We start from the raw sequence: 14,639 nt of genomic DNA on the forward strand, positions 1-14,639 counted from the left end.
TATTTTAGGAAAGACAAGAAAGAAGGGAGAGACCAAGAGATCCAAACATTTTGGAGGAAGAATAGCTTGTACTGAGGTGCTACAACCAATGTGTTTTTGTGTGCTGGGGGAAGAGCAAGGGCCTGGAAGCTAGTGTGGTTAGAACAGAATGACTACTGGAAGTAGATGTGAAAATGTGGCCTGGGTTAGACAGTGCTGGGGTCTGGAAGACATATGAAGGACATCCACATGATGATGTTTATCTAGTACCTGCAGCTGAGGACCCATGCTGCTGCAGGCAATTTCTGTCACCAAAGGTTGCTAATGAACAACAAGTACTTCCCAGAAGCTTTGAAAAAAATCTCTTTCTGGGTCCCACTGGGCAGGCCATGGACAGTCCTTTGGAAAGCCCACTAGGAGTTTCAGTGCAGGTACAATGGACACACTAATGAAACAAGCTTAAAGGCTAGGGCTTTGGTCTTGTGACTTTTGAAAAGCCACCCTAAGCAAAACTAGCTCCAATCACCAATATGACCTTCTAGTCTGCAGGTCAAGAGAGTGGGCCTCTTTGTTGTGAGCTTAATAGAAGTCTACACTATGACAGGAAAATTTCATTCATTTGCCAAATACTCCTTTTTTGACCAAAAGAAGTTAATTCTAGCTCACAAAGCCCACCTTCAATATTTTTATGCAATATAAAATAACATCCAGATTATCTGCCTGTTATAGTAGAGAAAAAATAGTTCCATATAAATTTGAACTTTCATGAATTTGTAAATTTCTAGATCATAGTTTAATTTCTTATTGTATTTAAGCACCTGTTGATGGAAAAAAGTGATGTGTTGTTATTTCCTCTGCTTTTTATTTTTAGCCAGATTGAAGAACAGATACAGTGAGAACAGCTTGTTTTTAAATTCAGAGCAACCTTTATTTTTAATTTTGATGGTGATGTTTTCCAGGGGGAACACAAATGCTTCATCTGTGACTCTCGACTTCCATATAATCCGCACACCCAGCCCAACAGCCACACTATTGAGAACGTAATTCCAAGTTTTGAACCACACAGAGAAAAGACATGGTGGCAATCTGAAAATGGTATGATTAAATTGCTTTCCATTCTTTTATTCATATTTTAACAAGACTCCCTTCTCCTTGTGTGGTCTTAACAATGTCACAGCAAGATGTTATCCACCAAAAATGTGGAACATCTTATAAGAACTGAATTTATTTCCATTTTAAGAAAGAATATTTTCCTTTAGAGAAATCAAAATGTATCTTAAGCAAATAACTCTGTTTTAGTTTTTCCATGTGGGGAAAGAAAAATGCCTCTGTATCTTTTAGTTCTTGGGAAAAATTAATCCTCATAGAAACCTCTACTGCCGTAAATTGAATAAAGTCAGAAGTTTAAAGATGAGTACTAAGTGCTCTTCCTTCTTTGACACACAAGGAACAGAGAGAAAGAACACTACTTCTCCCTGTGAGCCAAAGGTCTTAATATAAAATTTGAACTAAAAAGCTGGGTGCCAGTGGCTCAAGCCTGTAATTCTAGCTACTCAGGAGGCTGAGATCTAAGGATTGCAGTTCAAAGCCAGCCTGGGTGGGAACGGTCCATGAGACTCTTATTTCCAATTAACCACGAGCTGTGACTCAAGTGGTAGAGCATCAGCTTTGAGCAAAAAAACTAAGGGACAGAGTCCAACCCTAGGTTCATTGACATACAAAAGAAGAAACAAAAGAAAAGAAAGAGAGAGGAAGGAAGGAAGGAGGGAGGGAGGGAGGGAGGGAGGGAGGGAGGGGAAGAGAAAGAAAGAAAAACAAAACAAAAAGAGTGAACTAAAGGATAATTGGCTACTTGTAATTAGCTATATCCTTCCTGATTTTATACCCTTCAGTGTGCATGATTTGAAGTGACACAGTGGCCCATGGTTAAGTGTAGGCCTAATGGGAGAGTATCCCTGTCCATACCAAAACATATTCATCCATAGTAGGCCTCCTAATGGATCATCCATAATAGGCCTCCTAATGGAGACTTTCCCACATACTGTTCTACAAAACATAGTTATCCACACTGGGCCTCCCCATAAGGGTCCTTCTCACTTACTAGTTTGTTTTCCTTGGGCACACACTTATTCCATTCATATTCTCTATGTTGCATGTTGGGCTCTTTAGACTTCTAAACACATTTTTTAGAGAACTCTAGACCTAAAAGAGAGAGAGAGAGAGAGAAGAGAGAGAGAGAAACTCTAGACCATTAAGACCAAAGTGTGGGGATATTTATACTGTATAAGATATGTAGGACAATCCTCTTGTGATGGTGTCTTTCTACTTCATCCATTTGACAACTGCACGACTGACATCTACTGAACACCATTTCATTTTGGATCCTAGTTATGTCTTGTTGGACTCTCCTTAATGAATGTGAGGTGAGGTTTGCCATCCTCCCCTGTTGTCATTGATGAGTAGTATCAGTTGGTTTAACAGCTGTTAGGTATAATGTCCAACATTTTGCTGAGGGTAATTGCATAGAAGGAGAGTTCTCAGTTAGAAAGGGGAAATAGATCTCCTCCTAGTGAGGGTCAGAGTCTTGGATTCAGAGTTTAAAATGTGGCTATGGTTCAGCAGGTGCTTCTCCTACCCATGTGTCCTAGAACTCTAAATCAAACTCCCACTCACAATGGTCCAGCCTCTTTTGTCTAGAGCCACACATCCAGTAGGACCCTTATCTGCACATGGCTATTCTGTCTGTGGAAATGCAACCCAGATGTCTAAATGCTGGGGGCAAAAAATGGATAAAAAAGCATTGCTAATTTTTACAATACTGATTATATGTTGTAATGATAATTTTTATATATTGCTTTCTTTTTCTTTATTAAGTGTACTTTTTAGACAATCCTTAATTTCATGTATAACTCATGTTCCACTTCTCTTGAGCCACGCTGTTCTGGAAATAGGTGGGCTTCTGTTGTGTCTGGGTGGGGCCAGATGCCCACATTGTTCTAGAGATGGATCACAATGCAAAAAGTCCTGGCAGGATTATTCCCATCTCCTCAGTAATAGGGGAGCCACAGATCCTCACTTTAAGAGGAATATTCCAAGATGTAGCTTATTCCAATTAACAAAAACAATCTAACTGAACTGACTGTCTGGAGCTGGGAGTTGGGAATAAAGGGTGTGTTGACTTTTATCACGCTCCGGCTTGCTGGCTCCTATTTTGAGTACCAGCAAATACAACCTCTTGCCGCCTATGGGAAATGGTCCAGAACTCCCATGGGAATTTGCAATACTGCCGCATAGTGGCCATCTTGTCTTGTCACCAAAATGTGAATTTTAGACAGGGTAAAACCTATGCTGCTGTCACCTAGATCTCCTGGACATGGAGAGACCTGGACACCAGGTCACAGACTGGGGAAGAATGTCAGCCACCAGCCAGGTGACATCCATGGGATTTTATTATAGACAAGCAACAGGGGGGCAGTTAACATGATAAGCAGAGATCTCTGAAATCATTCTTTTTTCCCCCTTTAGGTCTTGATCATGTCAGCATCAGATTGGACCTAGAGACACTATTTCAGTTCAGCCACCTTATACTGACCTTCAAGGTATAGTTGGACAGGCCTGCAGTTTCCTTCTCTATTCCATCAGTGCTCAATGCTAACCTGCAACTTCACTTACTTCCTGGCTTCATTATAGACCTCAGAAGCCAAAATAAGTCTAGATTCAAGTTTTATCATCTGGATTTTGTTCTTAAATAATTTTTTAAATGAACATTGCTTATTAATTAATGACTGTATAGTAATGAGAAAAAATCTTAGAAAAAAGTAAAATAGGAAAAGTCTATATACTAGAGTAATAGAGGCCACAGATTTTGAGAGATAATTTTCAGGAAAAGGGGAGAGAAACTTGGAAGGGAAAGATTGTGTTCAAAAGAAGAAGAGAAATTATGAGTATTCAAAAACTTAAATTGCGCAACAACAAATCCTCAAAGAAACAACTGCCCAATAAATAAATGGGCTAAAGACTTAAAGGGAAACTTCTCTGAAGAGGAAAAAAGGATGGTCAATAGACACATGAAGAAATGCTCAACCTCCCTAGCCATAAAAGAAATGCAAATCAAAACAACATTGAAATACCACCTCACCCCAGTTAGAATGGCTATAATCAAGAACTCTAAAAACAAAAGATGTTGGAGGGGATATGGACAGAAGGGAACCCTACTGCATTGTTGGTGGGAGTGTAAACTTTGTCAACCACTTTGGAAAGTAGTATGGAGGTTCCTCAAAAGAATCCATATAGAGCTCCCCTATGTCCCAGCAATCCCACTTTTGGGCATTTACTCAAATGATCACAAACAAGACCATACTAAAGTTACCAGCACAACTATGTTTACTGCAGCATTATTTATGATAGCTAAGACATGGAACCAACCCAGATGCCTCTCAGTAGATAAATGGATCAAGAAAATGTGGTATATATATATATATATATATACACGCAATGGAATTCTATGCCTCCATCAGAAAGAATGACATTGCCCCATTTGTTAGGAAATGGAAAGACTTGGAAAAAATTATATTAAGTGAAGTAAGCCAGGCCCAAAGAAACATAGGTCCCATGGTTTCCTTTATTTGCAATAGCTAGTATATGTATGAGACAAGCAAAAACGGTCAGATAAGTTGATGTTAGGTGAAATGAACCCTAAGATAAGGGTTCAAATGGGTTTTTTTTTTTCTTTCTTGTGATTGTTTCCAACATATTTATAAGATGGTTTCTTTGTTGCTTTGTATGTACCTCCCCCAGGGTATAAGCCCTGCTTTCACTGTATTTGATGTTGATATAATTTGTGGAGGGGAAGGGAAAAAAACAAGCTGTTTAAATAGGGATACAGGTGGACCCATTACATAAATGAGATGTACAAGAGGTTATGTAGAAAAACGAACTTTATAGCTTCGGGGGTAGGGAGATGGGGTGGTAGGGAGGGTGTGGGAGTGTGGGTGGAGAGCGGAAGGGATGGTATGAGGAAACAAAGGAGGTAGCAGCAATGCTTGATTAGAAATGTACTCACTAGGGTTGGGAAAGTGGCTCAGTGGTAGAGCACTTGCCTTGCATGCCTGAGGCCCTGGGTTCGAATTCTCAGCACCACATAAGCAAAAAGAAAAAAAAAAACAGAAGTGGCGCTGTGGCTGAAGTGGTAGAGCGCTATCCTTGAGCTGAAGAGCTGAGGGACAGCGCCCAGGCTCAGAGTTCAGGCCCAATGACCGGACCCCCCCCCCAAAAAAAAAGAGAGAAAGAAATGTACTCACTATCTTGTCCATATAATTGTAACTCCTCTGTATGGTATTTTCACAGTAATAATTTAAAATTTTTAGAAAAAGAAATTATGAGTATTAAGGTTAGGTAGATGCCAACACAAGTTATATAGTAAAGTTTTTCATAATCATCAAAATTCTAACCTTGATCTCAGGCTTGTCACTAATTTGGGTAATTATTTTTTTAAAGATAAAATTTAAAAGTAATGAAAAAAGGTCAGCAGTCTTTGTCCCCCCAAAACTCACCATTTCGTTGCAAACTCAGACATATAAATAGAATAAGTATTTTAAAGTATAAACAAAAAAAGAAAGTTGTAGTACAAAAGGAAATGTGCAGTAATACAGATATAATTAAAATCCTGGGGTTACTTAGTTGAAGAAGCTAAATCCACTTTAGGGAATCACAATAAATGTTATGGGTTTCATAAGATCTGTAAATTTGCCTAAGGAAAAGCATTCTCAGCAAAGAAAACCAAAGAAAATTATTGTAAAATACTAATGACATTGGCATTTTTTTAATGTATGTATTACTTTTCTTACTAATTACACAGTCATAAATCTTTTCAAAATGTAACTTGATTCTGAGGGCATAAATAGTTGCCCATTTGTTGGAACAAGATCTAGCTGTGTCTGCTGTAGAATACAAGGTTTGATAAAATGGAAATAGAAGACAAAAATGTTCAAACAAATGATTGATAAACTATGCGTTGGGGACATTATTTTCAGACTTTTCGACCTGCTGCAATGTTAGTAGAGCGTTCCACCAACTATGGACACACCTGGAAAGTGCTCAAATATTTTGCAAAAGACTGTGCTATTTCTTTTCCTGGCATCACTGCTGGCCAGGCCCAGAAAGTGGGAGACCTTGTCTGTGACTCCAGATATTCAGATGTCGAGCCCTCAACTGGAGGCGAGGTAACCTTCCTTCCCTTGGATTTCTTTCCTTATAAACACTTTAATGTGTGTGTGTGTGTGTGTGTGTGTGTGTATACTTATATATATATATATATATATATATATATATATATATATATATAAGAGAAAGCTTAAGTCATGTTTATTCAACCATAATGTAATCTTATTTTTTTCTTAAAATGAAAATGCCTAAATTGAAATGAATCCTGAATAGTAGACAATAAATATCCAAGCAGAAGCAATCCACACAAGGGTTAACAGCTGACAGTGAACAGTTCGGTCTATACTGGCCAGGTGTAGTTCTGGGCACCTAGAGGAAGAAAGAAAAGAACAAAGCTGGTCACATTCCTGAGTTAACTGTCTCATTATTGTAATTCTGGAATCGCTAGGGAAACTAGGTGGGATCTAGGAATGTCTCTCTACACAAAGCTGGTAACAACTAGCACAAGGTCAGGGTAGCAGTGGGGTTGGAGAGTACCTATCTTATCAGAGAGAGCAGAGAGATTTGGTAGCATAAGACAGCTTCAGAATTCCCTGCCAGGCCCAAATTCACAGTGGCTTGCTGAACTACCCATCACTCCATCCTAATCCAGTTCATAGTTCTCTTCAGCAGTGCTATTCCACTTCTGATATGGACACATATGTACCAAATCCACCTGTGACTGCTCAATCCTATGCATTCATCTCTGTATCTGGTCCTTTATTCATATAGTCACTCAAATAATAATCGACATATTAACTGGGAGCCAATGGCTCAATCTTCATGCAAGATCAAGATTTCTTCCTTAAGCAATTAGACAGTTACATTTGGGCTACCATAATAAGTTCACCTATATTGTTTGTCTTGCAGGTTGTTTTAAAAGTTTTGGACCCTAGTTTTGAAATAGAAAACCCTTACAGCCCCCAAATTCAAGGTATGAATCTGTTACATAGTTCATAAGTTTTCTTTAAATTTTATGTTAGGAGGATACCTTGTCATTTCCTTCCTGTGGTGTGCTAAGGAGACAACAGTCAAGCAGAAAAACTTGAACTTAAATGCACTTTGATTCATTTTGTTTTCCTTTTTCAAGACCTTGTAACATTAACAAACCTGAGGATAAACTTTACCAAACTCCACACCCTTGGGGATACTTTACTTGGAAGGCAACAAAATGATTCCCTTGATAAATACTACTATGCACTCTATGAGATGATCGTTCGGGGAAGCTGTTTTTGCAATGGCCATGCAAATAAGTGTGAACCTTTACAGCAGGTGCAGGGAGACATTTTCAGCTCCACAGCAGTGGTAAGTTATTAGCCAAACTTGCAAACTGTCTCTCCTTCCTTCCTTTCATTGTTCTGATATGGATTGCTGACCAGAAATCTATATGGAGAACAATAAATCTGAGTGCCCAGTTTTGCATGGGGCCAGTAGCAGTGAATCTCCACCTTCCCGGGACCCCCTCCCGCCCTACCAGCTCATTCCTCTGTCCATAGTCCTTGTGAATTCTGTCACCTGTGGGCATCACTGAACTCAAGAGCAGAATTTATCATGTGTGGCTTTAAGAGAACCTACCTTGCTTATTTTTTGTTTATTTATTTTTTAGGACACACAGATTTGATAGGAATGAACTCTAATTTCACATTCATTCTTTCACACATACAAAAAAATATGGAAAATTTGTAGGGGATGCGACCCTCTATTCAAAGTTAGAATGTTTCAATGACACCTAATATTATAAAAATGGTCAAGCCCTGTGATACTCTTCTGCTCTGAACAGCTGTCAGGGTTGTAGATCTCTTGTTCTTAGAGTGTATCTTTTGTTGTTGTCTTCTTGTTTCTACAGTTCAGGGAATTGAACCCAGGGCTTCAAACATTCTATGCTCATGTTCTACCACTGAGTCATACTCGAGCCCACGAACTGTACACTTGTGCTGAATCCTAAGGGGTATGTCTACTAAACAGATTTACTTATTAGGTTCAGTTGTCTCAGTCTCCAGAGAACATGATACCTTCCCACACAGCCACCTCTACATCTCTCTGAACATTTTTAAGCATTTTGTGAAAGCCTGAGGGAATCATGTCTTTCTGTAGCTTCTTTCTCTTTTCTAACTCCTTATTTTCCCTTCTCCAAAAACACACTCACTCCTCACATCTTGTTCCTTATGCTGTCCTGAAACAAGAATTTAGAAAAGCATACCCACAAAATTTACTCTAAATATTGATTATACTTCTGGAAATTATTAAATCTTATAAACTAGTGAAGCACATAATTGAATATAGTCAGGTTGGTATTGTCACTAACACATAGGGAACTAAAAGCCACAGAGGGACCATGACCTGGGAATTCATTTTCCATGTACAGACAAGCCCTGTTTAGCCAGATGCTGAGGGCTCACACCTGGAATCCTAGGTATTTGAGAGGCTGAGCTCTGATGATTGTGGTTCAAATTTCCAGTTAACCAGAAAAATGCTGAAAGTAGAGGTAAGGCTCAAGTGGTAGCGTACCATCTTTGAGCAGAAAAAAAAAAAAGCAAAAGTGTCATGCTAGGCCCTGAGTTCATACACACACACACACACACACACACACACACACACACACACACATGCACATGCACGCACACGCATGCATGCACACACACAAAGAAAAGCCCTATTCTAACTCTGTTCATTCATGATTGCAGGTTCATGGGCACTGTGTCTGTCAGCACAATACAGATGGCCCCAACTGTGAGCGATGTAAGGACTTCTTCCAGGATGCTCCTTGGAGGCCAGCTGTGGGTGCTCAGGACAGCGCTTGCAGAGGTGGGTGAAAATAAGTTCTTGAATAGAAAAGTGTGTTCTCTTCTCTTATTTTGAAGCACATGTATTTCACTTCTGTGGGGTGCAGGCAGCCGAAGAAATGGAGCTGTGGCTCCCTGCTGCACTTGTGTGATATCTTAATTGCTCCAAGGGCCTCATGTACAAGAATCACCAACTTCTCAAACTGACACCCCCCCCCAAAAAAATTAAGATAACTAGTGTGCATGCTATGCAGCACATTTTTAGATAATGGGGCGGAGTTGTATGTAATTGCTGAGGGCAAGCAAGTCTAGGTTTGGTAATAAGATGTTCCAGAAAATGACTTTATATCCATAAGAAAGATGATAGGAAAAAACGAGGTCCAGGAATTAATTTGTTGTTAGGCTTTTTGTCTTTGTGCCAATACTGTAGCTTTAATTTAGGGTCAAAGTATTCTCTCTTAGCTTTTTATGGCTCAAGGTTTTTGCTCTTCCACTTGAACCACAATTCCACTTCTAGCATTTTGCTGGTTAATTGAATATGAGTCTCACGAACTTTTCTGAGATCTGATATTCTCAGATCTCAGCCTCTTGAATATCTAGGTTTATATGCAAGAGCTACAAGCATCTGGCTTGGACTAGCATAGTTTAATGAAATATTTTGGTTAATAAGGTATTTTAGTTTGCAGTGACAGCTTAGCTGCCTCTGAATTTTTATGAACTTCCACACAATCTTCTTATTCAGTTTCTTTTCCCAGGTTTTGGTAAAATGAGACTTGAAGGAATGAAAAGTCCCTAGAAGAGCTCTAATGAAAAGAACCTAGCTGTGACAGAGTACACAAATCCAGCAAAACATGGCCAAACTCAGACTGTTTACAGTGGGGTGGGTTGTGGGACATAGCACAGACTTTACAACAAAGATAAACAAATTTCTCCCAACAACTCTGAGGCCTTCTAGTCATCTTAGTGAGCCTCACATGAGAGAAAAGTGGCCTGTAACCACCTTTTTAGCCCTCTGTCCTTGCAGAAGCACAGAAACTGACTGGGCTCTACTCCAACATCTTATGTACAAATCCCAATGCGTATAGAACATTTAAGTAAAAAAAAGAAAGAAAGAAAAAGAAAAAAAAAAAGCCTGGTGTTGGTGGCTCAGGCTATATGGCTAACACCTATAATCCTAGCTACCCAGGAGGCTAAGATCAAAGGATTGCGGTTCAAAGTTAGTATGGGCAGAAAAGTTCATGAGAGTCTTATCTCCAATTCACCACCAGAAAACTGGAATATTGCTGTGGCTCAAAGTGGTAGAGCACTAGTCTTGAGCAAAAAAGCTCAGGGACAGCACTCAAGCTTGAACTCAGGTTCAAGCCCCATGACTAAAAAATAAATAAATAAATAGAATTCAGATTTTACAAAGCATGAATATTCTTCACTGAACACCATAACATACCCTATGGTTTCCAGATTGCCTGAATGATTTCTTTCTGTTTGTGTGATTTTTAAAAGTATGTATTGAGTATCATGGGAACACTCTTTATGACAGCACATGAGGAGAATCAGAATGCTAGACAGACCTGCTTTGGCCTTTGTGCGCTTGGATGTGGATGAAGAGGAGCAGGGGCTGAGACCTTGGAGGCTGAGCGTGAGCATGTAGGACACCGCAGCCTCTGAAAGTCTCTCGGGCGTTTTCCATTTCCCTTCTCAGCATGCAGCTGTAATGGCCACTCGGAGCGCTGTCACTTTGACATGACCGCATACCTGGCCAGTGGTGGCCTCAGTGGAGGCGTGTGTGAGGACTGCCAGCATCACACCGAGGGCCAGCACTGCGAGCGCTGCAGACCCCTCTTCTACAGGGACCCCTTCAAGGCCATCTCGGATCCCTATGCATGCCTCCGTGAGTTCCTCCCCTTGCCCAGTCCTTTGCATTTGTCTCCACAAATTCTCATCTGGCCCCTTTGGGATTGCCTGCCCCAACTCTGCTTAGCAGGGGATTCAGACTACCTTATGGGGAGTGAGGAGGTAAGACTACTTCAGTTCTACCTCCAAACAAGCTGACCCAAATAATCCAAGTCAGGCCTGAGAATTGTGTAACCTAGGCCATACCAGTGAATCAGAACTTTATTATGGATCCAACCAGGAGGAGCTGGCAGCTTTAGGAGATGCCACAGGCATGTTGGTAACACTGGAACTCAAATCAAGAAAGTAACCACACAGTGATATTGGCTAAAACATGTCACTGGCTGAGGTAATTCTATTTTTCAATTTTGCTCTAAGATAAATGAGGTAAGATCTCATCTTCTTTAAAGAACAAGACTTAAAGCCAAGTGCCAGTGGCTCATGCCTAGCTACTCGGAAGGCTGAGATCTGAGGATTGCAGTTCAATACCAACCTGAGCAGGAAAATCCATGAGACACTTATATCAAATTAACTACCAAAACAGGGGGTGGAAGTGGAGTTATGGCTCAAGTGGTAGAGCACAAGACTTGAGGGAGAATATTTTTTAAAAAGGAACAGCACCCCAGTCCCAAATACAGGCCCAAGACCAGCCCCTCCCCCCAAAAAAGACTTCAAACCTTTATTATTTATTTGTTTATTTCAGTAGTGGGGCTTGAACTCAGACCCTCTCACTTGTACTCAGCTTTCTTGATCAAGGCTGATGCTCTACCACTTGACCACACTTCCAGTCCAGCATTTTGCTAGTTAATTAGAGATAAGAGACCTGCAGACTTTTCTGCTCATTCTGTCTTCAAACTGCTATCCTCAGATCTCGTATTTCAGCCTCCTGAGTAGTTAGAATTATAGACTTGAGCCACCAGCATCCAGCAAAAAGCTTTTCTGTTTAATCTCAACTTTTACAAGCATAAAAAATAGACAGTCATATAATAAACACTTTTTACATACCACCAGTTTCATCGAAACTTTTCCAACTCTCTTTACTAAGTAAACACCACAAGCACTAATGGAACCCCAGGCATAGCTTCCCCCTTTGCCTCCTTCCTTCATAGGAGCAAACGCTCTCAACGACTTGATATTTATCATTATGACCATGCTTGTTTTCATACTTGCACACATGTTTTTATCACAAACAATATGTATTGGCGTATTGTCAAACTTTTGACAACAGTGACTTTGGATTAATGGTTTGTATGCTATATGTATCATTCAGCAACTTGGATATTTCAACATTCTATTTCTGAGATTTGTCCTTATTGGTTAGCCCTAATTCCTTCATTTAAATTTCTGCCAAGAATTTCTTCCTATAAATATGGCAATATGTATTGATCTATTTCCTATCTGTGAGCTAGTGCACATGTGTAAAGACTATCCCTAAGAAAGGTAACTCAGATGGAAATGCTGGACCATGGAGTATGCAGTTTCTAAACTTAATCAGCCAATGCAGAATTGACTCTAGGTGACTGTGCCAATTACCACCCACACCATGAGTATGTGGGGCTTCCTGTGGATCTATACCCTGCTCAAAACTGATACAAAGAACTAAGTTCTCAGAAAACATACGTTTAGAGAAATTTCCTGAGTGTCCTACAATTTTTATCTTGATCATGAATTGTACACATACACATCACATCCCCCTAAACTTTTATTCATGTTTATAGTTAAGTACTCAGAAAAGAAAAGAAAATTGCTCTTTGGGGTAGAAAAAGGAATTACAATGTTATAAAACATAATCCAGGAGTCTTAAAAGAAATTAAAGATTAATAAGCCAGATGATTTAAATATATCAAGTGAATCTTGTTTTTAAGATTAAATTGATGGTACTTTAGAAAAAAGAAAGAAAGCAAGAAGAGGAAGTTAACACTCCTGATTTGAAATTAAGAAGTCATTCTTTGTAAACAAGGAGTTTTTCCTCATAACAAATCTCCATCATGAGACTCCCCAGTTTCTGTTCCCCTAAACGCATGTTGATTGTATGTACACAAATGATGTGTATCAAGAAGATTGACTAGCACTCTCATATAACCTTTCTCTAAGTTGTCCTTGGTTGAACCTAAATATTTACATAAAGGGATTCCAGGCACAGATTGGCTAATTTTAAGTCTTCTATGATTGAGACAGTTGCATATGATGCAAACAAAACCAAAGATCTGGTAGACTTAGCCACTGATAAGAAAAGTTTACTAAGATTAAATTGGTTTTATTGGCCTTCTAAAGGCTAAGACATAGGGTTATTCAAAGTAGAGTTACTCTCTAATCACTCTGTCCCAAAGGGTATTTCTGTGTATAATTAATTGATAATCTAGAAATCTGTGCTGATCCTTGGATGTGACTCCCAAATAAACTTGAGCTTTTCCTTTTGGCCACTTATTAAATGATCTATTTTGTCCTTTATTCTCTGGAAACAAGTGGCTTTAATTAGAAGGAAATTGTGAATTTTCCTCCAAACTAAACAGAACCTAATGTTTTTATCACCACTCACAATCCAAGAACAAACAGCCAAAACTTGAAAGATTATGTCAGACAACTAAGCATTTGTTTCGACACCAAACAACTGATGAGACTGGATTTTCCCACTGAACTCACTAACCTAAGTGGTTGTAGACATAACCTTAAATTTGAGGAGCTTGTGTTTATTAATCTGAAGTAAACATGTACAAATGTGGGAAAGATTGTCCTTTAAGATCCAGATGTTTATTTTTGATGTTTATTGCCTCCCTTTAAAGTAGAATCCCTTGGAAACAGCACAATAAAGGAAGGACGGGTCCTTGTAATGGCTACCAACACACTGGTCCTCTAGACCAAAGCTACAAGTGCTGTCTGTGTCTCCCCAGACTCTGTAGTCATGAGAATCATCCTGAGTGACAGAGTTCTTACTTACACTATGTCAAAATCTATCTCATGTAACTTATCTTCTCTAGTCCTGCCATACCCTCAAATTATTCACACTATCAGAATCCTTTTTCATATTATATTCCTTAATGAGTTACATTTCTACTTTAAAAAAAAAAAGCTGATACTTCTGTTGATCCTGTGCTACGGGTGCCTGCTTATCTTTTTTTCTAGAATTTCTTTAAGTTTTTGCATTATTGCCAGATTTCCAAAAGAGAAAACAAGGACATGAATATGTCTTCTTGTTCTTTTCCTTTCTTTCTTGTAGATTGTCCAGGAAAAGTAAAAAAGAATGATAGTACTTTCCTTGGAGACATACTTTTTCTGTGATGAAGAACAGACATCTTTTAACCTTGCTTCAGAGAGTTGGTTAGGCATTAACCTGATTTCTTTCAGTTTGCAGGGAGACAAATATCACCATATCACACCCTTAGTTCTCTTGACCTTATTTTCACCTTTAGTCTTTTTATTTTTCTTATTACATTGAAATTCATATAACATAAAATTCACCATTTTAAAATGAACAATTGACTAGTTCAGTGTCATGCAACCATCACATTTGCCGAGTTCAAAGACATTTTCATCATCCCCAAAAGAACTAATCCTTAAAATCATTTTCTAAACAGTAGTTTTCCTCTGACTTTAGAATAATATATGCATAGATATGTATATATAAATATACACAATATATGGAATTATATAAGGAATGCCATATGAAAAAAATGCTGATAGTATGAATAGTTTGAGGGTAGGACAGAATTAGACAAGAGAAGTTATGTGAGGTAGTCCTTGATGGCCTATAAGGAAGAACTCTTTGTCAGGATGACCCCCCTCCAG

At 39.1% G+C, this 14,639-nt stretch overlaps 1 protein-coding gene across 1 annotated transcript in view; it reads left to right on the plus strand.

The window, feature by feature from the left end:
- LOC105991370 (laminin subunit beta-4-like) overlaps positions 1 to 14,639 on the plus strand; it is a gene marked incomplete at its 3' end in the record, with an annotated part of 33,933 nt that overhangs the window by 9,250 nt on the left and 10,044 nt on the right. The window contains exons 3-9 of the mRNA XM_013023993.1: positions 939 to 1,074; positions 3,505 to 3,578; positions 6,012 to 6,200; positions 7,051 to 7,114; positions 7,271 to 7,485; positions 8,865 to 8,985; positions 10,663 to 10,851. Coding sequence (XP_012879447.1) covers positions 939 to 1,074; positions 3,505 to 3,578; positions 6,012 to 6,200; positions 7,051 to 7,114; positions 7,271 to 7,485; positions 8,865 to 8,985; positions 10,663 to 10,851 — 988 coding nt within the window. The remainder of the gene's footprint in view (positions 1 to 938; positions 1,075 to 3,504; positions 3,579 to 6,011; positions 6,201 to 7,050; positions 7,115 to 7,270; positions 7,486 to 8,864; positions 8,986 to 10,662; positions 10,852 to 14,639) is intronic.

Source organism: Dipodomys ordii, unplaced genomic scaffold (assembly GCF_000151885.1).
Source record: "Dipodomys ordii isolate 6190 unplaced genomic scaffold, Dord_2.0 Scaffold72, whole genome shotgun sequence".
NCBI classification, from domain to species: Eukaryota; Metazoa; Chordata; class Mammalia; order Rodentia; family Heteromyidae; genus Dipodomys; species Dipodomys ordii.